Source organism: Aquarana catesbeiana, linkage group LG04 (genome assembly GCF_042186555.1).
Source record: "Aquarana catesbeiana isolate 2022-GZ linkage group LG04, ASM4218655v1, whole genome shotgun sequence".
Classification (NCBI taxonomy): Eukaryota; Metazoa; Chordata; class Amphibia; order Anura; family Ranidae; genus Aquarana; species Aquarana catesbeiana.
Genome location: NC_133327.1, coordinates 55,081,328 through 55,106,524, shown reverse-complemented (window position 1 = coordinate 55,106,524; position 25,197 = coordinate 55,081,328). Strand labels below are relative to the sequence as shown.

General features: G+C 44.5%; 1 protein-coding gene across 2 annotated transcripts in view; it reads right to left on the bottom strand.

The window, feature by feature from the left end:
• The window catches only part of LOC141139258 (G-protein coupled receptor family C group 6 member A-like), a 79,890-nt gene that overhangs the window by 16,054 nt on the left and 38,639 nt on the right, over positions 1–25,197 (bottom strand). The window contains exon 4 of one of the 2 annotated variants that reach the window (XM_073625216.1): positions 18,408–18,620. The exons of the other annotated variant lie outside the window; for it this stretch is intronic. Within the exon in view, the coding sequence (XP_073481317.1) occupies positions 18,408–18,620 (213 nt within the window). The remainder of the gene's footprint in view (positions 1–18,407; positions 18,621–25,197) is intronic. 2 annotated transcript variants of the gene reach the window in all.

Below are 25,197 nucleotides of genomic sequence, written 5' to 3'. Positions count from 1 at the left end.
TGCCTGACCAATCTCTGGATTTTGATCGTGTACTGCTTTGCCTGATCTGTTGCCATCCTGATCTGCCTGACTAAGTTTTTGCCTGAATCCTCAGCACACAAGCTCCACTTCGGACACTACCTATTACAGGTACCTTACATTACAAACAGGCCACAATGGCAGTGGACCCTGCTGAGATTGTTAAGGCAATTTCACGTCAGGGACAATTGATTGGAACTCATGAACAGCATCTTTCTTCCCTGGACACCAAGTTTGATGAACTTTGTACTATGTTTAAATCTTGCTTGTCTGGTCCTTCTGCAACGGTCCAGACTTCTGCTCCAATCCAACCCACCTCTTCTGTACCACCCAAGCTTCCCCTGCCTGAAAAATTTGGTGGTGATACTGAGGACTGCAGAGGCTTTTTAAATGTTTGCCGTATGCATTTCCGCAACAACCCTGGGACTTTTAAAACTTCGGCTGCAAAGTGACTTTTGTAATTTCCTTGTTAAAGGGGAAGGCCCTGGCCTGGGTCTCTCCTTACCTGGAAAGCAATGATCCTGTGCTGCTAGACGCTGACAAATTTCTGGCTTCTCTCCAGACTGTATTTGGCAAGCCAGATAGAGCTTCTGCAGCTGAGTACTGCACTTTTGGACATACAACAAGGTACCAGGTCTGTGGCACAATATGCTACTGAGTTCCGTACCCTGGCTGCTGAGACTAATTGGGACTCTAGGGCATTACGTGCAACCTTCCGAAAAGGTCTTACAGATCACATCAAGGATGAATTAGTCTATAAGGATTCCCCAGAAGACCTTGAGAAATTCATAGAGCTGTGTGTTCGACTGGATGTCCGGCATCATGAAAGGTGCCAACAGAGACTTAGAACTCGCAAGTTTCCTAGGCCAGTTTACCGTTTGGCCCCTAACTTCCAAGCACCACCTCAGCCAGAACTTGAAATCTCAGTTGAATTCCAGGCACCTGTGGAACCCTTCTCCACCTAACTGAGTCGGAGAAACAAAGGAGGCGTGCATTGGGCCTATGCCTGTACTGTGGACTTAAAGGACATTTGTTATCTGTCTGCCCTTCCCATCCAGTAAAAGGCAGGGTCTAACCAGTGTTGGAGGAGCTGGGTTAGACCTTACAGGTATATCCTCCAAGACCAAGATTACCATTCCCGCAATTATCCATTTACCCTCTAAACTTGTCTCCTGTGAGGCTTTTGTGGATTCTGGAGCCGCTGGCATATTCTTGGACTACACTTTTGCTAAAGAAAATAAAATTCCATTTGTTCCAAAGTCTAGACCTCTGAACATCACCACCCTAAAAAGACAACCTTTGGGAGATGGCATTGTAAAATTTGAGAAAATGGAGAACTAACCTCTTGGGGGTCGTTCTGTCATCTAAACTGTTTGTCTCAACCCAAAAGACTTTCTGGTTGTCTGTTGGCTTCCGTGGCCATCCCACCTACCTTGCCTCATGAATACCATGAGTTTGCAGATGTATTTTGCAAGCAAAAGGCAGAGGTTTTACCTCCACATCATTCTTTTGATTGCGCAATTTGATTCCTGGAGCACCTCTTCCCAAAGGAAGGACCTATCCCCTGTCTTTGCCTGAAGAAAAATCCATGGAGGAATACGTGAAAGACAACTTGGAAAGAGGTTTTATCCGACCCTCTTCTTCTCCAGTAAGGTCAGTTTTTTTCTTTGTTAAAAAAAAGATGGGGGTCTTCCACCATGCATTGATTATCGAGGGTTAAATCAAATCACTGTAAAAGACTCCTACCCTTTGCCTCTCATTCTTAAACTGTTTGGTGTACTTAAGGGAGCTATTATCTTCTCTAAGCTGGACCTATGAGGGGCTTATAATCTGATTCGAATTAAAGACAGGGATGAGTGGAAGACATGGCATTCAACAATCGTAATGGACATTTTGAATATCTGGTTATGCCATTTGGGTTGTGTAACGCCCCTGCTATCTTCCAACTTTTCATGAATGACATTCTTCACGCTTTCTGAAACAGTTTTGTGATTATATCTTTGGACGACATTTTAATCTTTTCCAAGACTCATCTCACATGTAAAGCAGGTATTACAACGACTGAGAGAAAATCATCTTTACGCGAAGATTGAGAAATGCAGTTTCCATCAAAGCCGTATTCCTTTCCTTGGATACATTATAAGTGCTGTTGGTTTCCAAATGAACCCTCAAAAACTTTCCGCTGTCTTATAGGGCGTACACACGGTCGGACTTTGTTCGGACATTCCGACAACAAAATCCTAGGATTTTTTCCGACGGATGTTGGCTCAAACTTGTTTTGCCTACACACGGTCGCACAAAGTTGTCGGAATTTCCGATCGCCAACAACGCGGTGACGTACACCACGTACGACGAGACTAGAAAAGGCCAGTTCAGAACCAAGCGCGGCACCCTTTGGGCTCCTTTTGCTAATCTCGTGTTAGTAAAAGTTTGGTGAGAGACGATTCGCGCTTTTTCAGACTCGTGGCTTTCAGATCGTTTTCTGCTGTTCAGTTTGTGCTTGTGGGTTTGTATCTGCTCTTCAGTGCGTGCAGTCAGTTCGTATCGGAGTTTTCTGTGTGATCTTGCCTGCTCGTTGCTGTTTTTCAGGTCGCTCTTCACAGGCCTTGCTGTTCTTCAGTGCGTTCTGTTACTTCGTTCTGAGCAGCCGACCGTTTTCTAGCCATGTTTCGTATGCGTACTCCCCGTAGAGTTCGTGCTGTGCGGGGGCTTGGTGTTGGGGTCCTGACCTTGACACAAGTCCAGTCCATGAACAGGGTGGGGAGGAGTTCATGGACCAAGAATTGGTTGCTTCAGCGTGACCAGTTCTCTCATATGCCTTTGCTCCGTGATATCCGTGAGAATAATCCTGATGATTTCAGGAACTTTCTCAGGATGACGGACCCCGTGTTTCACCGTTTGTTGGCTTTGCTGACCCCTTATATTAGCAGGCAGGATACCTGCATGAGGCAAGACATCACTCCGGAGCAGAGGTTGGTCGCTACCTTGCGGTATTTGGCCACAGGGAGAAGCCTGCAGGACCTCAAGTTCTCGACAGGCATCTCCCCCCAGGCTCTTCTTTGTGGACATTTACTGCTTGTGTTTGTTTTAGCTGACCCTGACAGAAATGTGTGGAGTGCAGAAAATGTCGTGATTGTGTAACCTTATACAAAGCACTGTTGGCTGTTATTTACTAAATGCAAAGACACTTTTCACTACAAGTGCACTTGCAACTACACTGAAACTGCACTTGTAGTGCAAAGTGGATTTCCCCTTAGGAAATAACCCCCATTTTCTCATAAAACAACAATTACATCACCCCAAAAGTGTTGTAGCGTTGAGACAATAATCCACACATTCTTGATGAACAATCTTTTTAATACCTGCACAATCACATGTGCATTTACCAAAGGTTTTTCTGACAAACCAACATGTTTGTTGTATAACAATTTTTGTGGTGTCATTATCCAAAATCAAAATGTGCATTTTATTGAAAACAGGCCTGTGTAAAACCCACAAGAAAGACACAAATCTTGATCTTACAAAGTTCACATTTGGTAGAACTGGAAGGCAATATCAGACATGAGTATTTAGGAACTGTGTTTGATATTGCGTTCAGATGGGGGGAAATCACCCCTGGAAAAGCCAAATTTGGAAGATGCACACAAATTTCACAATGTCAACATGTGCTATCTGCCATCAGGGGGGATCAAGGGACGTGTTTTGGGGGAGAAAGCCCTTCCTCACCGCTACTTTATTATTGAGGAAGGTGTTGCACCCCCAAAACGCGTCCATTGATCTCCCGTGATGGCAGATAGCACATGTTGGCACACTGTGTGCATCCTCCAAATTTGGCTTTGGGAAAAATCACAAAAACATTTAGCACATTGTAGCACACAAAAGAAGAAAGTGATTTGGAGGGGTTTTAAACTCGCCCCAAAACATCAATGATGTTTTTATATTTTGGAATAACATCATTGATGTTTTGCTTGATGTTTTCCAATTGTAAATTACACCCCATGATCTCCCCGATCACGATCTGGGCACTTTCGGATGTGAAAGGATCTGGATCCACAACCTCACGATCACCTAAAAAGAGAGGAAACCCAAAATAAATTAGGTTTCAAAAAAATGCCGCCATCCATCTCTTATCGGAGCCTGTGGTTGCAGACACTCACCTGTTGTGGTGACTACTTCCACCACGTCTTCTTCCTTCTGCTCATCTTGTGTTGGGGGGATTTCCCCTTCTTCCAGAGGGGGGGGGCTCTGGTCTCCTCGGATGAGGGGTGTCCTCCGAGTCTTTTCTCCCCTATGTAAAACAAAAATGGTATAATTAGCACACAGATATTTAATGTCAGAACTATAAAGATGAAACATTGCTTGGAAGTGGGGCACAATTGTCTATTTTAGCAGAGTTCCAAGATGTAGCTTTTTTAGTGCCCTTTGTCAAGCTGCAATACTTTACCTGTTTGGTAAAAGCTTCACAGATGTAGCCCCCCCTATAGTATACACTGGGGCACCTGTGTGGCCCCCCTAATAAAAATGGTGTTCTTGTGTCCCACACTAGTGCTCCAGTGTCCAGATGTGAAAGCAGCTGCTCAGTGTCCTCTCCTTACACACAATCTAGTTTGCATTTCATTCTAGTAACAAAGCCATCTACACAACCCAATTCTTTGAAGACAAGTATAGGGCGTCAAAATGGTGGCCAAATGCATATGGCCTAAACAATGTTATTTTATCGTCCGAAATAACAATGTGTGATCCGAACGAATAATGTGCCCATGAACATGAAAGTTGCCATTTTAAACTGTACAACAGTTCCTAAAAGCACATGGAGCAGCACGAACGTCATAAACATAAAGAATAGGAACACAGCACAACTACTTACTTTTTTGCAGCACTCTCCGGATCTTTCTGTACTGCTCATGTTCTCGTAATTTCAGGTCCGACCACCGCTTCCTGAGCTGATCTTTTGATAGTCGTACCCCGAATTTCCGGTGCAGACTCCTGACCACTTCCGCCATGATCTTGGCCTTTCGGACATTGGGGTTGGGGTAAGGCCCATACTTTCCATCATAGTCGGCCTTCTTCAGGATGTCCACCATCTCCAACATCTCCCCAAAGGACATATTTGAGTCCTTTAATCTCCTTCTGGATCGGGACGTTTCAGGCTCCAGCCTTTCCTCCTCCTCCTCCTCCTCGTTGCTACAATTAGCACGATCCTGCTGTCTATCCGCCATGTGCTCTTCCCCCACTGCGCCGAACGAAAAGGGGCGGGGAATAGACTAGAAAGAACGTCAGGGGCGGGCGGAGTTATACGCATGCGCAGTGTGTATAAATCGTAATGCGCGCGTCTTACGTACGATCTGTGAGCGGAGGAAGGAGCATCGGAGACGCCGATCGTGCTAACGAAGGTAGGATCTAAACTTGGGCCTATACTGCTTCGAAATGGAAGCCTATATTGTAACAAGATTAGGGGAGTTTGGCCTGACATTAGGCTTTGTCTTGTGTTGTGTCTTATAGAGAAAATGGATGGGTTCAACGACCACAATTTCCTGCCCCTGTTCATAGACAAGTACAGGGAGCTGCCCTGTCTGTGGCAAGTGAGACACCCCCACTATAATCACAAACAGAAGAGGCAGGCAGCGCTGGAGAAACTGCTGGAGTTGGTGAAGCCGGTGGTCCCCACAGCAACCATCCCTTATTTGAAAGCTAAAATTGGTGGCCTGAGGAGCACATATCTGAGGGAGCGCAAGAAGGTCACAGATTCCCAGAGGTCCAGAGCTGCAGCAGATGACGTTTATGTCCCCAGGCTGTGGTACTACGAGAGACTGCGATTTCTGTCAGACCACACTGAAGTTAGGGAATCCCTCTCCACTCTTCCTTCCACTCTTCCTTCCACCCCAGCTGAGGCTTCCGATGTCCAACCTGGGCCTTCCAGCCAGGAAGAAGTGGAGGAGCCCAGCTGGAGTCAGGTATAGCATTCTTCTACAGATTTCTGGGCAATAAAGAAATTATGTTTACTAGATGTCATTATTGATCACTAATTGCTGATTGAAAGTGCTTTACATATCAATACACAGTAGTAGGCACCCAAAATTGGGAAAAGAATGAAAACTGCTGGGCTCAGAAGGATAGTCTGTTATATTTGTTAACATTCAATTTGCAGCAGTCAGGAGGTGAAAATTGTGTGTGATTGATGAATAAAAAACTAAAACTATGTCCCTTTTTCATACACAGGAAGACCTCAGCCAGGAGGAGGTTGTGGAATGTGGCAGCCAGGAGGAGGCGGGGATTAGTGGCAGCCAGGAGGAGGCGGGGCTAAGTTGTAGCCAGGAGAAGCCTGGGACCAGTCGCAGCCTGACTGAGTCTCAGGTTCCTCCCCTCCGCCTTCCATACAAAAGGGCCAGGAAGGCCACTCCGAGTCCCGTGCAGGATTCAGCGTACAGGCTGATCCAGGAGGCTTCGGCGTCCCTCAGAGCCTTCCCCAGTCCTGAAGAGGCCTTTGCCTGCATGGCTGCCACAAAATTGCAGGGCATGCAGGAGGGCCAATGCAAGATCTCTGAGGACCTGATTTATAAAGTCCTACGTAAGGGGTTGAGTGGGGAACTGACACACAAGACGGATGTCATGGAGAGGGACAATCCTCCTCCTCCTCCTCCTGCTGCCACAACTAGACCACCACAGCCAAAGCCTGGAAGGAAGCGTGGAGGGAAGACCAAAGAGTGATGACCCTGGGTTCAGTCTGGTCTGACAGAATCTGCAGTCTCTCGTATGACCACAGCCTGGGGACACAGATGTCATCTGCTGCTTTCCGGATCTCTGGGACTTCTGGACCAGACTGCCCTCCCTTAGATAAGGACTCCTCAGGCCACAAATTTTGCTTTTAAATAATTGATGTGTGCCCTGGGGGTCCAAGGCTTCACCCACTTCTGCAGTTTCTCCAGCGTTGCCTCCCTCTTTGTTTAGTTGTGAGCCCTTAATAAAATTTTTTTAGGGAAATTCTACTCTCCTGTGTGTGTTTTCATCCAAAAAGGATAGTTTGTTGGTGAGGATTCAGGTACATTTCTAAAGTACAATGTGAAATTAACAAGGGACAACAACACCAAACAATCTCCTACAGATTAAATAGAACAACATATTGTTGTGGGAACTTGTCACCAAAAACACACACAAACATTTTCGGGAGTACAAATCAAAATCACAAAAAAAAAAAAAAAAAAAAGAGAAACACAAAAAAAGAATCTACATTAAAGTCCAAAAATAACAAAAAATTTTGTTGTCAGATGTGAGAAATCTAAATATATTGAGGGAATCCCGATAAATATAACGAAAGAAGTTTGTGAGAAGTGTGTGTGAATATGAGCATCAAAACGACTTAATTCTTGTCACATTATAAAGAAGAAGAGAGTGCGCTGTATTAAACCATTTTGAACATTGCAGCGTGACGAAAGTGCTGTATCCATTCCGAACGCTACGTTTACCAGAACGAGCTGTCCCGTGTCGGATTTTCTTCTGAGCATGCGTGGCACTTTGTGTGTCGGAACAGGCCACACACGGTCGGAATTGACGCGATCGGATTTTGTTGTCGGAAAATTTTATCTCCTGCTGTCCAACTTTGTGTGTTGGAAAATCCGATGGAAAATGTCCAATGGAGCCCACACACGGTCGGAATTTCCGACAACACGCTCCGATCGGACATTGTCCATCGGAAAATCCAACCGTGTGTACGGGGCATTACAATGGCCCAAACCGACCACTTTAACAGGGCTCCAAAGCTTTCCAGGATTCGCAAATTACTACAGACGCTTCATCAAAGGTTTTGCCTCCGTTGCGGCCCCCCTTACTGCTATGACTAAGAAAGGTACACATTGCAAGGTGTGGTAATCAGAAGCAGAATCGGCTTTCCAGCAATTAAAAGACATGTTCAGCAAGGCTCCAATTCTTCTGCATCCAAATCCGATCTCCAGTATATAGTTGAGGTTGATGCCTCTGAAATAGGAACAGGTGTGTGTTGTCCCAGAGACAGCCTAAGTCCGGTAGAATCCATCCAGTAGCGTTTTTTTCTAGAAAGTTTTCTCCAGCGGAGATGAATTATGACGTTGGGAATCGAGAACTACTGGCCATCAAATTGGCATTGTCTGAATGGCAATCTTCTGGAAGGGGCTCCCAAGCCTTTTTCTATCCTCACTGACCATAAAAACCTGCTATATCTTCAGACTGCAAGACGTTTGAACTCACGTCAGGCTCGATGGGCTCTGTTTTTCTCCCGTTTTAATTTTGTTCTTTCTTATGTTCCTGGGCATAAAAACAAGAAAGCCAATGCTCTTTCCAGACAGTTTGCTACCTCTGAAGAAGATCAACCTACCGAGCAGTATATAATCCCACCTCACAAATTTGTTGCACAGATCTCTACGGCTCTTTCCCAACAGTTATAAGAAACCCAGAATCGTGTTCCCCAAGGCTTGAAGATACCACCAGGTTGCCTGTTCAGAACCCCTAGCCTCAGAAAACCTGTACTCCTCTGGGCTCATGATGGTGTTTTATCCAGTCATCCTGGTGTCAGCATCACTCTTAAGACCTTGTAACGTCATGTCTGGTGGCTTCATATGAAAAGGGATGTTACTGACTATGTGGCTGCCTGTCCAACTTGTGCTGCTAATAAAGTACCTTGCACATTGCTTACTGGACTGTTACAAGCACTTGCAGCACCTCGCCATCCTTGGACCAATTTGACTATAGAATTTACTACAGACTTACCCAAGTCCTAGGGCATGACTGCTATATGGGTCATAGTGGATCGCTTTTCCAAAATGTCTCATTTTGTGCCGCTCTCGGGATTACCTACAGTGGAAGCACTGTCTAGCGTTCTTCCTTTCCCATATTGTGAGATATCATGGCATACCTACCAATGTCGTCTCAGACCGTGGATCCCAGTTTGTTTCCTGGAGAGCATTCTGCAAGAAACTGGGAGTAACGCTCTCCCTCTCTACCTCACATCACCCTCAAACAGATGGTCAAACCGAACGCATGAGCCAGACCCTAGAAACTTATCTTCGACATTATGTCAATGCCTTACACTCCAACTGGTCTGAGTATTTGCCTTTGGCTGAGTTTGCCATTAATTCCCATTGGCACAGTGTTCTTCATACCACATCATTCTACGCAGCCCTAGGCTATCACCCTCAGTCTTTTCCCCTACTTCAGCCTTCTTCTGGTGTACCAGCAGCAGATCTGCAGGTGAAAAATATTCTGCTACATTGGAAAAAGATTTGCTTATTACTACGGAAGTCAGCAGGCAAGTATGCGCTTTTCTCCAACTATCAAAGACGCCATATACCTCTATATGTGGTGGGGGACAGAGTTTGGCTACCAACCAAATACGTTAGACTGAAACAACCTTCTACCAAACTGGGCCCTCGATTCATCAGTCCTTACAGAATTATTGCTTGAGTCGGGCCATTCTTCTATCGGTTGAAATTGCCCTCCTCTCTCAGGATTCACCCTGTATTCCACGTTTCCCTCCTCAAAAACGCAATTTTCAATTGCTACTCCAGAACGCAACAGCTACCTCCTCCTGTTCTTGTTGATGGACAAAATGAGTTTGAAGTCTCTAAGATTCTTGAAGACAGGGTCGTGGCCTACGGTATCTGGTTCATTGGAAGGGATATCCCGTCACACACCGTTCCTGGGTCCCAGCCAAAGATTTGCATGCTCCTGCTCTTATTCGAGACTTTCATGCCTCCTTTCCCACTAAACCCCGCTAGGCCCCCAGAGGGGTTCACTGGGGAGGGGGCCCTGTCATGTTCCTGGGTGTATTTGAACCGGGATGTTCCTGGTCCCACAGCTGCATTCTCACTTGTTGTGCCACAGAGGAGCTTTGGAGTTATAGCTATGTTCTCTTAGTTTGATGCATTACCTTGGACCCACTAGCCCCACCTGCTGCCAGCTGTGGACAATCTACAATCAAAGCAGCCCATAAATAGCAGCACTTCCCATCTCTCATTGCCCATTTGTTTGCACTAGCTTCCTGGGTGTTTTGACTGCTTTTTGACTCTGTATACCGTATTTGAACTTCTGCCTGAATCCCTGACTACTCACTAGCCTGCTGATTTTGTACTTCACCGCCAACTCATGTATGACCTTTGCCTGTCTGACCAATCTCTGGATTTCGATTGTGTACCGCTTTGCCTGATCTGTTGCCGTCTTGATCTGCCTGACTAAGTTTTCGCCTGAATCCTCAGCACACAAGCTCCACTTCGGACACTACCTATCACAGGTACTTTACATTACTGTCACATGTGATTTTCCTACACTTGCTGTCTTGGTATTGAGCCATCCTAAAACATTTGTGTGCCCAGGGTGAACCTTTCATGGGTGAGCCATGAAAAGATGAAAACAAAAAATAATAATTTTAAGTAGTAACACAAAACTCAAACCAGTTTTAGGCTAGATTTGCACCTATGTGTTCTAGTAGTGCTATTCTTCTTTTAAAGCAGTAGTAAGGCCCGCTTGGTAATTTTTACCTAGAGGTAAGCCTGTCATAAGGCTTACCTCTAGGTAAAATGAATATCTCCTAAACAGTGCACTTTTAGGAGATATTCAATCTGCATTTATCTGCCAGTGACATCATTGCATTCATGCATTCCGCATGTGCCAGTGACATCACTGGTGCATGCATTTTGAAGGTACGGCATACCTTGCCGGAACTGAGGGCTCCCGTGCGAATGTGTGGAAGTAATGTCATTGTGGCTCCAGCCAATCACAAAGCTGGAGCATGTGAACCAGGAAGAAAGGCCGGGAAACATGTGAGCCCTCTCAGCGGTGACAGTACAGCACTGGAGGGGTTCATTCCAAGGTCAGTATTTCATAATGTGCTAGTATGCTATGCACATGCTATGCATACTAGTACACTATGCCATTGCCTTGCAGGGTTTTTTTTTTTTTCTTTTTACAACATCCGCGGTTTACAACCGCTTTAATGGAATCCCAACCTGCATGACAGCACACCACAACACATGGTAACACACTACCATGTGTTGTGGTGTGCTGTGCTGCAAAAATGGTACATGTACATGCATTTTGTTGTATTTGGCAGCTAAAGCAAAGAAAAGCATTGCTCAAATATCAAGCCAAGTGTCTTTTCATTGTTTACGATATGGTGCCAATCAGGTGAGCTGTCTCGTGAGTGGCCACCGTGCCCATGGTCCAGGTGAATTCTGGAAGTGCCAGCATCTGCACAATAGTGAGAAGACTCAGCACTGGGTCCCAGAAGAGTTAAGTGTGATAATGAACACCAAAGCATTCATATTGTACAGATCAGTAGTATGTAAGTTACAGCACAGTGTACAGCCTGGGGTGGTCCAATGTTTGTAATTAGGGATGAGCTTCGAGTTCGAGTCGAACTCATGTTCGACTCGAACATTGGCTGTTCGCAAGTTCACCGAACAGCGAACAATTTGGGGTGTTCGCGGCAAATTCGAATGCCGCGGAACACCCTTTAAAAGTCTATGGGAGAAATCAAAAGTGCTAATTTTAAAGGCTAATATGCAAGTTATTGTCATAAAAAGTGTTTGGGGACCTGGGTCCTGCCCCAGGGGACATGGATCAATGCAAAAAAAAGTTTTAAAAACGGCCGTTTTTTCAGGAGCAGTGATTTTAATAATGCTTAAAGTCAATCAATAAAAGTGTAATATCCCTTTAAATTTCGTACCTGGGGGGTGTCTATAGTGTGTCTGTAAAGGGGCGCATGTTTCCTGTGTTTAGAACAGTCTGACAGCAAAATGACATTTTGAAGGAAAAAACTCATTTAAAACTACCCGCGGCTATTGCATTGCCGACAATACACATAGAAGTTCATTTATAAAAACGGCATGGGAATTCCCCAAAGGGGAACCCCGAACCAAAATTAAAAAAAAAAAATGACGTGGGAGTCCCCCTAAATTCCATACCAGGCCCTTCAGGTCTGGTATGGATATTAAGGGGAACCCCGGCCAAAATTAAAAAAAAAAAATGACGTGGGGTTCCCCCTAAATTCCATACCAGACCCTTCAAAAAAAAACGGCGTGGGGTCCCCCCAAAAATCCATACCAGACCCTTATCCGAGCACGCAACCTGGCAGGCCGCAGGAAAAGAGGGGGGGACGAGAGTGCGGCCCCCCCTCCCTCCTGAACCGTACCAGGCCACATGCCCTCAACATTGGGAGGGTGCTTTGGGGTAGCCCCCCAAAACACCTTGTCCCCATGTTGATGAGGACAAGGGCCTCATCCCCACAACCCTGGCCGGTGGTTGTGGGGGTCTGCGGGCGGGGGGCTTATCGGAATCTGGAAGCCCCCTTTAACAAGGTGACCCCCAGATCTTCTTTTCTTCTCTTCTGTTCTTCTTCATTTTCTTCTCCGGGCCGCTCCGCAATCCATGCTGGCATGGAGGGAGGCTCCCGCTGTGTGACGGCGCTCCTCGTCTGACAGTTCTTAAATAACGGGGGGCGGGGCCACCCGGTGACCCCGCCCCCCTCTGACGCACGGTGACTTGACGGGACTTCCCTGTGGCATTCCCCGTGACGTCACAGGGAAGTCCCGTCAAGTCACCGTGCGTCAGAGGGGGGCGGGGTTCACCGGGTGGCCCCGCCCACCCGGTTATTTAAGAACTGTCAGACGAGGAGCGCCGTCACACAGCGGGAGCCTCCCTCCATGCCAGCATGGATTGCGGAGCGGCCCGGAGAAGAAAATGAAGAAGAACAGAAGAGAAGAAAAGAAGAAGAGAAGAGCGGGAGCCTCCCCCCTATGCCATGGGTGCGGAGCGGCCCGAGGAGAAGAAGATAGAAGACGCCGCGGAGGAGATGCTGAACGAGAACGCCGGAGGAAGAACCAGAAGAGCCAGAAGAACCAGAAGAACCAGAAGATGAAGGAAGATAGAAGAAAGAAGAAGCATTTAAATAAAGGAATTGTCAAAAACTGTCTCTTGTCATTTTTAACATTTTTGACACTTTTTTCGTGAAATGGTAGGGGTACTTATGTACCCCCTTACCATTTCACACAGGGGGGGGGCCGGGATCTGGGGGTCACCTTGTTAAAGGGGGCTTCCAGATTCCGATAAGCCCCCCGCCCGCAGACCCCCACAACCACCGGCCAGGGTTGTGGGGATGAGGCCCTTGTCCTCATCAACATGGGGACAAGGTGTTTTAAGGGGCTACCCCAAAGCACCCTCCCAATGTTGAGGGCATGTGGCCTGGTACGGTTCAGGAGGGAGGGGGGGCCGCACTCTCGTCCCCCCCTCTTTTCCTGCGGCCTGCCAGGTTGCGTGCTCGGATAAGGGTCTGGTATGGATTTTTGGGGGGACCCCACGCCGTTTTTTTTTTTTTTTTTGGCGCGGGGTTCCCCTTAAAATCCATACCAGACCTGAAGGGTCTGGTATGGAATTTAGGGGGAACCCCACGTCATTTTTTTTTTTAAATTTTGGCCGGGGTTCCCCTTAATATCCATACCAGACCTGAAGGGCCTGGTATGGAATTTAGGAGGACTCCCACGTCATATTTTTTTTTTAATTTTGGTTCGGGGTTCCCCTTTGGGGAATTCCCATGCCGTTTTTATCAATGAACTTCTATGTGTATTGTCGGCAATGCAATAGCCGCGGGTAGTTTTAAATGAGTTTTTTCCTTCAAAATGTAATTTTGCTGTCAGACTGTTCTAAACACAGGAAACATGCGCCCCTTTACAGGCATACTATAGACACCCCCCAGGTACGAAATTTAAAGGGATATTACACTTTTATTGTTTGACTTTAAGCATTATTAAAATCACTGCTCCTGAAAAAACGGCCGTTTTTAAAACTTTTTTTTGCATTGATCCATGTCCCCTGGGGCAGGACCCAGGTCCCCAAACACTTTTTATGACAATAACTTGCATATAAGCCTTTAAAATTAGCACTTTTGATTATTCATGTTCGTGTCCCATAGACTTTAACGGTGTTCGCATGTTCGAACGAACTTTTTTCCTGTTCGCATGTTCTGGTGCGAACCGAACAGGGGGGTGTTCGGCTCATCCCTATTTGTAATGTATATTGGACTGTACAGAATGAAGAATATATTATTCACAGTAGAGTGTAAAATGTGGGGGTTTCAGGAATATTTAATGTACAGCACAGAGGACAGATTGAGGAAGTGGGGAAACTATAATGCAAAACACATGTATAAAGAGGGTAATTCATAAATATGTAACATGCTGATTAATGTACAGAGTAGGGTAATGACAAGTATATAGCATAAAGCACAACATACAGAGCAGGACAGTCAGGAATTTATCGTTCACAGAACAGTGTACACAGTGGGTTGGTCAGGAGCATAGAACGTACTGCACAAAATACAGAGTTGAGTACTCAGGAGTATATAACATACAACAAATCATATAGCTCAGGGTGTTCAGTAGCATATAATGTACAACACAATGTGCAGATTGGGGTGAACAGAAGTACTGGATGTACTATACAGTTCAGTATAGAGTTTGAGTGTTATAAAAGATTGTTATTCTTTATTATACTTTATATGTAAACAGCTGGCACATGAACTTACATAGTTACATTACATAGTTACATAGTTAGTAAGGTTGAATAAAGACACCAGTCCATCGAGTTCAACCTGAGCGAGTGTGGGTGCGTGTCTACAATTATCCCAATTTTTTTATTTTTATTTTTTTATTTTAAGGTACCCATATAGCGCTGTGTCAGTTTTTACGCAGCGCTAAACACATATATCGCACACTCACATTTGTCCCTACCCTCAAGGAGCCCACAATCCAAGGTCCCTAACATTCATATACTGGGGCCAATTTTGGACAGAAGCCAATTAACCTCCCAGCATATCTTTGGAGTGTGGGAGGAAACCCACGCAGGTACAGGGAGAACATGCAAACTCCAGGGAGGTAGTGTCGTGGTTGGGATTTGAACCAGCGACCCTTACTGCTAGGCGAGAGTGCTACCCACTACACCACTGTGCTGCTTCCTTTAGGGCAAGCAGGATATTATTATCTATGCATTATGCACATGAACTACATCACATGCACAAAGATACATACCAGACTCTCATCAAAGATCTTTTAGATCTGTTATGCTGTGTACACACGAGCGGAATGTCCGACAGAAAAAGTCAGACGGAAGCTTTTCATCGTATATTCCGATCATGTGTAGGCCTTATCAGACTTTTTTTTTCAAAAATTCTGACAGACCTAGAAATGGAACATGTTCTAAATATTTCCGACGGAACCATTTCCTATCAGGAAAACCACTCGTCTGTATGCTGTTCCGATGGACCAAAAACGACGCATGCTCTGAAGCAAGTACGAGACGGAAGCTATTGGCTTCTGGCTATTGAACTTTCTTTTTCTACTCCCATTGTACGTGTTTTACGTCACGTCATTCTGGACGGTCGGACTTTGGTGTGATCGTGTGTATGCAAGACTGCTTGAGCGGAGTTCCGTCAGAGTTCCGTCAGAGACACCTTCAGAGTTTATTCTGATGGCAAAACCAGTCGTGTGTATAGGGCATTACAGAACACAGTGCAAAGAAATAAAAAATGGCTTGGTCCCTGTTACCCAAGTTCACATGTCAGGTCACCTGAGTCCAGGTAACAGATGCACACCGTTGGAGCCAGGAGTGCACCATTAAGGTAGTGGACCCTACGGCTGACTGCTGCGGATGGAACTCTGGGTGGTTCCCACTGGGAGCTAGAGCATAAGATTCCCCAGGGCGCGGAGTCTAAGTTCACCAGAGCCTCTAGTGGTGAGGATGGACTGCGCTGCAACTGACTCCAGGTTGCGCCCCCCCCAGGGTGTCCCAGCACATGCTCACGGTAGGCTACAGGAGGATAGAGAGGAAGCAGCAGCCCAGGACAACAAGGTATAGTAAGGAGATAAGCCAAAGGTCAGGGTGACTAGCAGGCAGGTATAGTCAAGAACACGCCAAGATCGGTAACAGAGACAGACGTAGAGCACACGGCAGACAGGAAACCAAACACACAATATTGCTCGGCAAGGCAGGCTTGGAGAACACGATGTTAAATAGTGGTTCCTGTTGAGGCTAGGGTGGAGCCACACTGAGGGAAGATTACTTAACCATGCAGGTGTGAGAGTGCAAGCCCTAACGCTGATACACAGACCAGGTAAGAGACAGACAGGGCATGAAAGTATTACTGCAGAGTCATGGCAGCATACCAGACCCTTAATCCAAACATACAGCCTAGCTGCTGCTTGTTCCTCCCACCTTCATTCCCCTCAACTCTCTAAATGCTCACCTTCAATCCATTCTACTCTCTCCATCCTCACCTCACCTTCTGTCCCCACACCACTCTCCATGCTCACCCCACCTTCAGTCACCATACAGCTCTCCATGCTCACTTCATCTTCAGTCCTCACACACCACTCTCCATGCTCGTAGTCACATTCAGTCTTACTTCTCTCTATGTTTACCCCACCCTCAGTCCACTCACCTCTCTTCGTGCTCATCCCACTTTCAGTCCTCTCACTTCTCTCCATGCTCACCCCACCTTCAGTCCGCTCAACTCTCTCCATTCTCTTCCCACCTTTAGTCCATTCACCTCTTTCCATCCTTGTTCCCACCTTTAATTACATCACCTCTCTTCATATTAACACCACCTTCAGTCCCCTCACATATCTCCATACTCACCGCACCTTCCACCTTCCACCTTCAGTACCCTTTCTCCATGGTCACCTCACCTTCAATCCCCTCACCTCTCTTCATGCTCCCACTACCTTCAGTCCTCTCTCCATGCTCACCATGTTAGATTGGATGGCAGATCTCTACTCTATTTAGACAGCAGGAGGAAGCAGCACATTGTGTATTCATAGAAGCCAGCACTCACAATGATACCCAGCCCCCTGGCCCCCATGTTGAACAGTGTATGAGATGTGCTGTGATTTCACACTAATGCCCCGTACACATGGTCGGATTTTCCCACGGAAAATGTTTGATGGGAGCTTGTTGTCAGAAAATCCGACCATGTGTAGGTTCCATAGGACATTTTCCATCGGAATTTCCGTCACACAAAATTTGAGATCTGGATCTCAAATTTTCTGACAAAATCCGTTGTCGTAAATCCCGATCGTGTGTACACAATTCCGACGCACAAAGTTCCACGCATGCTCGGAATCAAGCAGAAGAGCCGTACTGGCTATTAAACCTCATTTTTCTTGGCTCATCATACATGTTGGACGTCACCGCGTTCTTGACATTCAAAATTTCCGACAAGATTTGTGTGACCGTGTGTATGCAAGACAAGTTTGAGCCAACATCCGTCGGAAAAAATCCATGGATTTTGTTGTCGGAATGTCCGATCGTGTGTACGGGGCATAAGATGGGCTAAAACCGTCCATAGATGAAAATTGCTCGATTCCCCCATCAACACAGTGTTGATGGTGTGTCAGTGTCAGTGTTGATGGGGGAATCCCTCCCGTGGAGCCATTGTGTTCTCCTGGTGGGGGGCTGGGGGGAGCCGTCCCTGTCAGGAGAACACAGTGATTATTGCTAGTGGCTATATTAGCCGCTAGCAATAATCACATGTAACATTCGATAGGCTTGTTGTACCAAAGTTGATTGATCGATCTCTTTGGGTACATTCAGCCTGCCCATACATGGTTTAAATCTCGGCCAGTCCCTGCTGAACAGGCCGAGATCCGAACCATCTATGGTCTGGTTAAGTTGTGGAATATTTTACAGGGACTTAAGGATCTACTAGAGTAATTGGTTTGGGTCAGCTGTCCCTTTTGCCTATATTTTTAAAGGACAATTCATACAATATCTCTCTGACAATGGCAAAATGATTTATTAGCATGGGGTGGGATTAGGTTTTTATTGTTTCCTTTGTCTAGTTGTACCTGTGACACCTGCATTCTCTCATTTCTTTTCATGATGTCACCAGGGCAACAAGATTGAAAAAATCTCCCCAGTGAGGACCTCAACAGCAATAAAAACTTGAAATAGATTCTGACTTTTACCCATTCTTTCAAAAATTAAAATACAAGTTTTTGGTTGGAATTTAGCTTCAGGATAAACTTTCAGCCCAACTAAGAGGATTGTGATGACATCCCCTTAAGGGGCAGGTTCACGATGCTTTGCACTCACTTGATGTAATGTTGCTTAAAAGGAATTAAGCAGGAGAGAAATGGAAAGTTGGTTGGGATTGCAGCCAGAGATGCTTTTGTCACCTTCAGGGACATTATTATTTTTAATTTGCCCAAAGATGAACTCTACCTTGAATATTTTATCTCCTATCTTATATCATAACCATAGCCCTTGTCTAAAATTTTAAATCAGAAAAATGAATCTATTGCACAATACAACAGAGCTGGGATTAAATGAAACATGTATTATTTGTCATTTGTTTGTTAGCCTGTGTTACATACCGAGCCGTTGACATTGTTCCAGACAAGAATACTTTGGTTTATGCTTAGATTTTCATTGACTGTGTTGTACTGCCCGACAATAATCAATTTAACAGATTTATCCTTCAATTGCCAGTTATACAAAGTATAGCTGCGTAACACTTCCCCAAATGAATTAAAGTGGAATGAATCGCCATTGTAGGTAAAGTTGGTTTTCTTTAATTCTGCGAGGAGCTGTAAAATAAAAATGACAATGACCAGCCTTTTTTTTCAATAACATTGACAATAATTGTCTACTGCATTAGGTACACCTGATTTTTACTACAAATGGGAGAATCTGCCTTGATTTGCCAAGGGCTTAGTCAATCCTGTTTGAAATTCAGTAAACCTAAACTTATTGGTGAATCCCGTCATTAAAGTAAAACTAATGGCTAAACATATTTTTTTAAATTTTAGATAAAGTAAAGCCCCATACACACATAGGACAAATGTAGGCAGACATCGGCCGGTTAAAAAAAAAATCATCCTACATTCGCCTCGTGTGTTTGTTGGTCTTACTGACAGAAGCCAGCCATTTTGGCGGAGAATGCTGATCGGAGTGTTCTGGCGGAGGGTGTCCCACTGTCAGAACAGCTCAGCAAGGGAGATAGCTGCACTAACTTTGCATAGTTAGTACAGAGGTTTCAACCAGAGCTGTCAGATTTTTTTAAATGCAACCTGCTGAACCTGCTGGGTTGAATGAAAAAAAAAACTGATGGTGTGTACCGGGCTTAATGGAGGGTTTAACTTTATTTTCTGTATCACAATAGGAAGTGAGAAGAAATTCCCTGAAAGTGATTCACGGTTGTTTACAGGGTCACCAGGATAAGCTCCCCGTTTCCCCTCTGCTTCTGTTCTGGTCATAATTCAACATTTAGGATTTTCTTTCTCATTTTAGTCTCAGTGATAATTGTAAACAGGACAAATAGAGAGTATGACTGTCGCTAATGGGAGCCAAGATATGTGTGTGAGCCACTCAGGCTGTATAAGGAATCAGATCCTGTGCCCACCACTGTGAATGCTGGCCGGCTTCTGACGGATGTGCATGCTGGATAAACCAGCAGCCAACCGATTCCCAATCAGAGCTTTCAGTCAATGGCGGAGATCGCTGATCGGAGTGTTCTGGCGGGTGGGGCCAACCACCTGTCAGAACACAACAGCTCAACGGAGGAGATAGCTGGACTACCCTCGCATGGTAATATAGTGTCTGGAGCTGTCAGTTTTTTTTTCATGGCAACCCAAAAAACTGTTATGCCCCTTACACACGGTCTGTATTTCCATCAACAAATGTTCGATGTGAGCTTGTTTTTGGAAATTCCGACCATGTGTATGCTCCATCTGACATTTTCTGTCGGAATTTCCGACAACAAATGTTTGAGAGCTGGTTCTCAAATTTTCCGACAACAAAACTTGTTGTCGGAAATTCTGAGCTTGTGTACACAATTCCGATGCACAAAAGTCCACGCATGCTCGGAATCAAGCAGAAGAGCCGCACTGGCTATTGAACTTCATTTTTCTCGGCTCGTCGTACATGTTATACGTCGGCGCGTTCTTGACGTTCGGAATTTCCGACAAGATTTGTGTGACCGTGTGTATGCAAGACAAGTTTGATCCAACATCCGTCGCAAAAAAATCCACGGTTTTGTTGTCTGAATGTCCAATCGTCTGTACGCGGCATTAGTGTGTACCTGGCTTAGCTATTATTTAATAGGGATGGGGGGGGGTGTGCAATGAATGTGAGTGATATAATGAGATGGTTTGGGCACGCTCTTTGTCTTGTAGTTTTTAATTCTTTCAAACAATGCAGGGTTGCAAACAAAAGGCAAATGCAGAAAAGGATGTCAAGTAACACGTGAATGCTTTGCTTCAAGTATCTTAAACCTAAAAAAAATCTATCAACAAAAAATAAAAATAAAAATCAAACATTTCTAAAAGAAATGAAAACCCCAAAGTGCCACACCCAAAACAAGTGTCTGCGTGTTTTAAAGGTGCCTAACATGTGAGTGTGTACTCACTCAGGTTGAACTGGATGGACTGGTGTCTTTATTCAACCTTACTAACTATGTAACTATGTTACTAAACCCACAACAGTAAAATCAGTCTGTATATGCAGTAAAACATGCTTGATGTACTCACTGTGGAACCTAAGAGGTTAATCATCTGCATTGTGTAAAAAGGCTGTTTGATCCTGTATGCACAGATCCTCTCCTCCTTGCATTGTCTCCAAAACATGTCCGGATAAGACAGAGTAAATGGAGTCAGGCTGCACATGCACAATTTGGTGTGTATTGCTAGTCAACTCGAACATCGGCTGTTCGCCAGTTCGCTGAACAGCGAACAATTTGGGGTGTTTGCGGCAAATTCGAAAGCCGCAGAACACCCTTTAAAAGTCTATGGGAGAAATCAAAAGTGCTAATTTTAAAGGCTTATATGCAAGTTATTGTCATAAAAAGTGTTTTGGGACCTGGGACCTGCCCCAGGGCACATGGATCAATGCAAAAAAAGTTTTAAAAACGGCCGTTTTTTCAGGAGCAGTGATTTTAATAATGCTTAAAGTGAAACAATAAAAGTGTAAAATTCAAATTAAATTAAATATTAAATTTCGTACCTGGGGGATGTCTATAGTATGCCTGTAAAGTGGCGCATGTTTCCCATGTTTAGAACAGTCTGACAGCAAAATGACATTTCAAAGGAAAAAAAGTAATTTAAAACTACTCGCGGCTATTAATGAATTGCCGGTCCGACAATACACATAAAAGTTCATTGATAAAAACGATATGGGAATTCCCCACAGGGGAACACCGAGCCAAAATAAAAAAAAAAAATGGGGGCCCTTCAGGTCTGGTATGGATATTAAGGGGAACCCCGGCCAAAATTAAAAAAAAAAACGGCGTGGGGTCCCCCTCAAAATCTATACCAGACCCAACAATTCATTAATAGCCGCGAATAGTTTTAAATGACTTTTTTTCCTTTGACATGTCATTTTGCTGTCAGACTGTTCTAAACACGGGAAACATGCGCCCCTTTACAGGCATATTATAGACCCCCTCAGGTATGAAATTTAAAGGAATATCACACTTTTATTGTTTCACTTTAAGCATTATTAAAATCACTGCTCCCGAAAAAACGGCCATTTTTAAAACTTTATTTTGCATTGATCCATGTCCCCTGGGGCAGGACCCAGGTCCCCAAACACTTTTTATGACAATAACTTGCATATAAGCCTTTAAAATTAGCACTTTTGATTATTCATGTTGGTGTCCCATAGACTTTAACGGTGTTAGCGCGTTCAAACAAATTTTTTGCCTGTTCGCATGTTCTGGTACGAACCGAACAGGGGGGTGTTCGGCTCATCCCTAATTGCTAGAGAGTTTTTTTATTTTTTTGGGGAGAGTGCATGTGATCAGCAGAGGGCCAATCAGCACTGTCCAGACAGAGGATTAGGGGTCCAGCATGCTGATATGACAGCCAGTGCAGTATGAAAACTCCTCCTACAAGCTTTAACCAGGCACTGATAGAAGTCACAAGACTGCTATATACTGCTGATGAGAACATGTATTTAGCAGTTTATAGTTACTAAAATAATTGCCTTTCCATGTTCTGTGTACTAGGGGAGATCAGATACAGTGAATGCAGGGTCCTGGGTTTAGTAACACTTTAAGGTCACTGTAGCTATATTGTAGCACTTGCAACAACACAGTTGAATACTGTCTTTGATTCTTTTTTTTTGTACCTTTCTCCCCCTCTTTCACATTCCACAGGTCTATTATTTGCTCTTTATCTTATCAATGTTTTGCCTTTGTCTGCTTGTGTCCTTTCCTTCCCTTCTCAGAGATTGTTGCCTTGCTGATTTGTCTTCTTGGTGGATCTTTTGTAAGTCAGTACTGTTTGGACCTTAGAAGAAGCCCCCGGAGGAGCGGCTTAAGTTTGTTCAGTCCGTTATTCTGCCTCTCAACCCCAGTAACAGTCTCAGCTCCCTCTGGCACACCAGGCAATAGTGTAAGCGCCCATAACCAATGAGAAACACGCACATTATGATACAACATAGAAATTGTCTTTACTGCAATATTTCTGTGGAAATATAACAGACAGTAACAGACAGTAACAGTATATTTTCAAGTAATCAACTGGAGAGCAATAACTGAGATTAAAGCGGAGTTCCACCCAAAAATCTCTGGAACGACAGCCATGCAGACCAATTTGATGCAGTGTGCGGTGTATGGTCTGAGTACTGACAGGCTGACCCCCCTACCCCTTCAACCTCTGCAGCAATGCTGGCAGCACACATACGTCTATTTCCCAAACACAACCTCTGGATATGACGCTGAGCATGTTCACTCTTTGGTCGACCATGGTGAGGCCTGTTCTGAGTGGAACCTCTCCCGTTAAACTGCTGTATGGTCTTGGCCACCGTGCTGCAGCTCAGTTTCAGGGTCTTGGCAATATTCTTATAGCCTAGGCCATAATTATTTTTTTCCAATCCTGAGAGAGTTATTTGCCATGAGGTGCCATGTTGGGGGAGGGAAAATGGCTAATTGCGCCCAATTTGGAAATTTTCACTTAGGGGTGTACTCACTTTTGTTGTCAGTGGTTTAGATATTAATGGCTGTGTGTTGAGTTATTTTGAGGGGAAAGCAAATTTACACTGTTATACAAGCTGTACACTCACTACTTTACATTGTAGCAAAGTGTCATTTCTTCACATGAAAAGATATAATAAAATATTTACAAAAATGTAAGGCGTGTACTTACTTTTGTGAGATACTGTACAGAGCCCTGAGTATGTGTGTGCGGGCCCATATGGCACTAGTAGCTTCAGTCCTTTTGGAGAAAGATGAGGCTTTATATCTTCAGCTAAAGGCTATATCTTTAAATACAGGACCTGTCTCCTGTCATTTTAACTTTTTGACACTTTTTTGGGTGAATGGGTAAGGGGTACAATGATTTTTATCTGTATTGCCGGGATCCAGAAATATATTACAGCCGCGAGCAGTTTTAAATGACAATTTCTTCTTTAGAAATGTAATTTTGTAATTCATTACACTATGTATGTCCGCTATGTAAGCAGCCTTACATAGTGTGGGGCGTGGACTCAGCCTCAGAGTGCGCTGCGATTGGCTAAAGCATGCAGGTCAGGTGCATGCTTTGGCCAATCAGCTGCCGTCAATGCACTGCGATCTCGCAGTGCATTGACGGTCTCGCAGTTCATTACGGGGCGTTCCGCGGGCACTCAAATTTCCTGCGAATGCCCAATAATGTTCGAATTTCGGCAAACGGGCGAACCCTGGATGTTCGAGTCGAACCCACGTTCGACTCGAACATCGGGCTCATCCCTAATACAGTGTCTCTGTGAATGAATGGCCTTATCCTTTGGCCCTGTGGCACTACAAGTGTCAGCAAGATGACTGTATTCAGTGTCCATTCAACTCTGTTTGTGTGCAGTGTCCTTGTTTCCTGCAAATGGGCAAAAGCCCTCTCACCCAATCCTGCAGCCAAAGCCCAAACGAACGTCCTGGAACAGGCAGAATCTTCTAGTGACCCGACTGGTCACCTCACACTGGAACGCTTCACACCGTCGGTGCAGGTGCGTCTGGATATGCACCTGAGATCCCCCTCTCTCAGGCTGGATGTCCCGACTGGCAGTGAATGCCTGAAATCACGTGGTGGACTGACCTGGGAGGCAGACCCTCTCCCCTAGGTCTAATCTCTTCCCTTGCCTTGTGTTGTCTGAAAATCCCTCAGCAAAGCAAGATGGAGCCTTTAATTTCTCTTCTCCAAAGCACGCACAGTTCAATCTGAATGTGAAACTTATGACCTGGAACTACAATTCCCTTTATGCTTTGCTCCCTGGTGGTAATCACTCTGCTGACAGGTTGTGATGACAGAGTCTTAGTTGGCACTAGAGGGCCAGCTACAATGTTGCAGAGTGTCTTCTAAAACTGCAGGTAAGATAGCCAGCTCCCTGCTACAAAAGTATCAGACAGAATTATTTATTTTTTTAAGAAAAGGTTAGAAACAAACAAAAAAATGAAAATAATTTTAACCTAAAAAGAGGCCCTATTAACATAGTATAAAAACAAACTCTATGAACAGATGTTTAGTACCAAGTGAATTCTGCTCTTTTAGCATACTCCCTCCCCCCAAACTTTAAAAAAAAGGAAAAGAATATGGGTTTTTTTCAGTCATCAAAACCCATCAGAACGCCTCAACATAAAATAATAAACATTATACCGCAAAACTAAATAAATGCCAAAGTACAGCCCCCATGAAACAAAAGATATATATATATCTTTTGTTTCATGGGGGCTGTACTTTGGCATTTATTTAGTTTTGCGGTATAATGTTTATATATATATATATATATATATATATATATATATATATATATATATATATATATATATATATATTATATTTATGAAAGCCTTGCTGAAAAAATGCCTTGCTATGGACAGGATAAAATAAAACAGAAATGACCGTTGATCTGAAATTAACCACAAAAAACCCTGAAAAAAGCAGCAAAGGGGTAGACTGCCAAACACGAATTAAAGTACAGTTTCCTTATGCAGTTTGTCAGTTTTCTCTATCCTTTCCTTACAGCAGCTTTCATTACACTTACACAGCTTTCCTGTACAGCTTAATAGTAAGGGAGATTAATACCCTTATTGGCTTTCCTTTTTTTCTGGAAATTTCTTTTTATTGTTTTTTAGGCTCTTCTAAGCTGGTCATAGTTCAAAGGCCAGGCAACACGTTATGGTTTAAAAAAATTCTT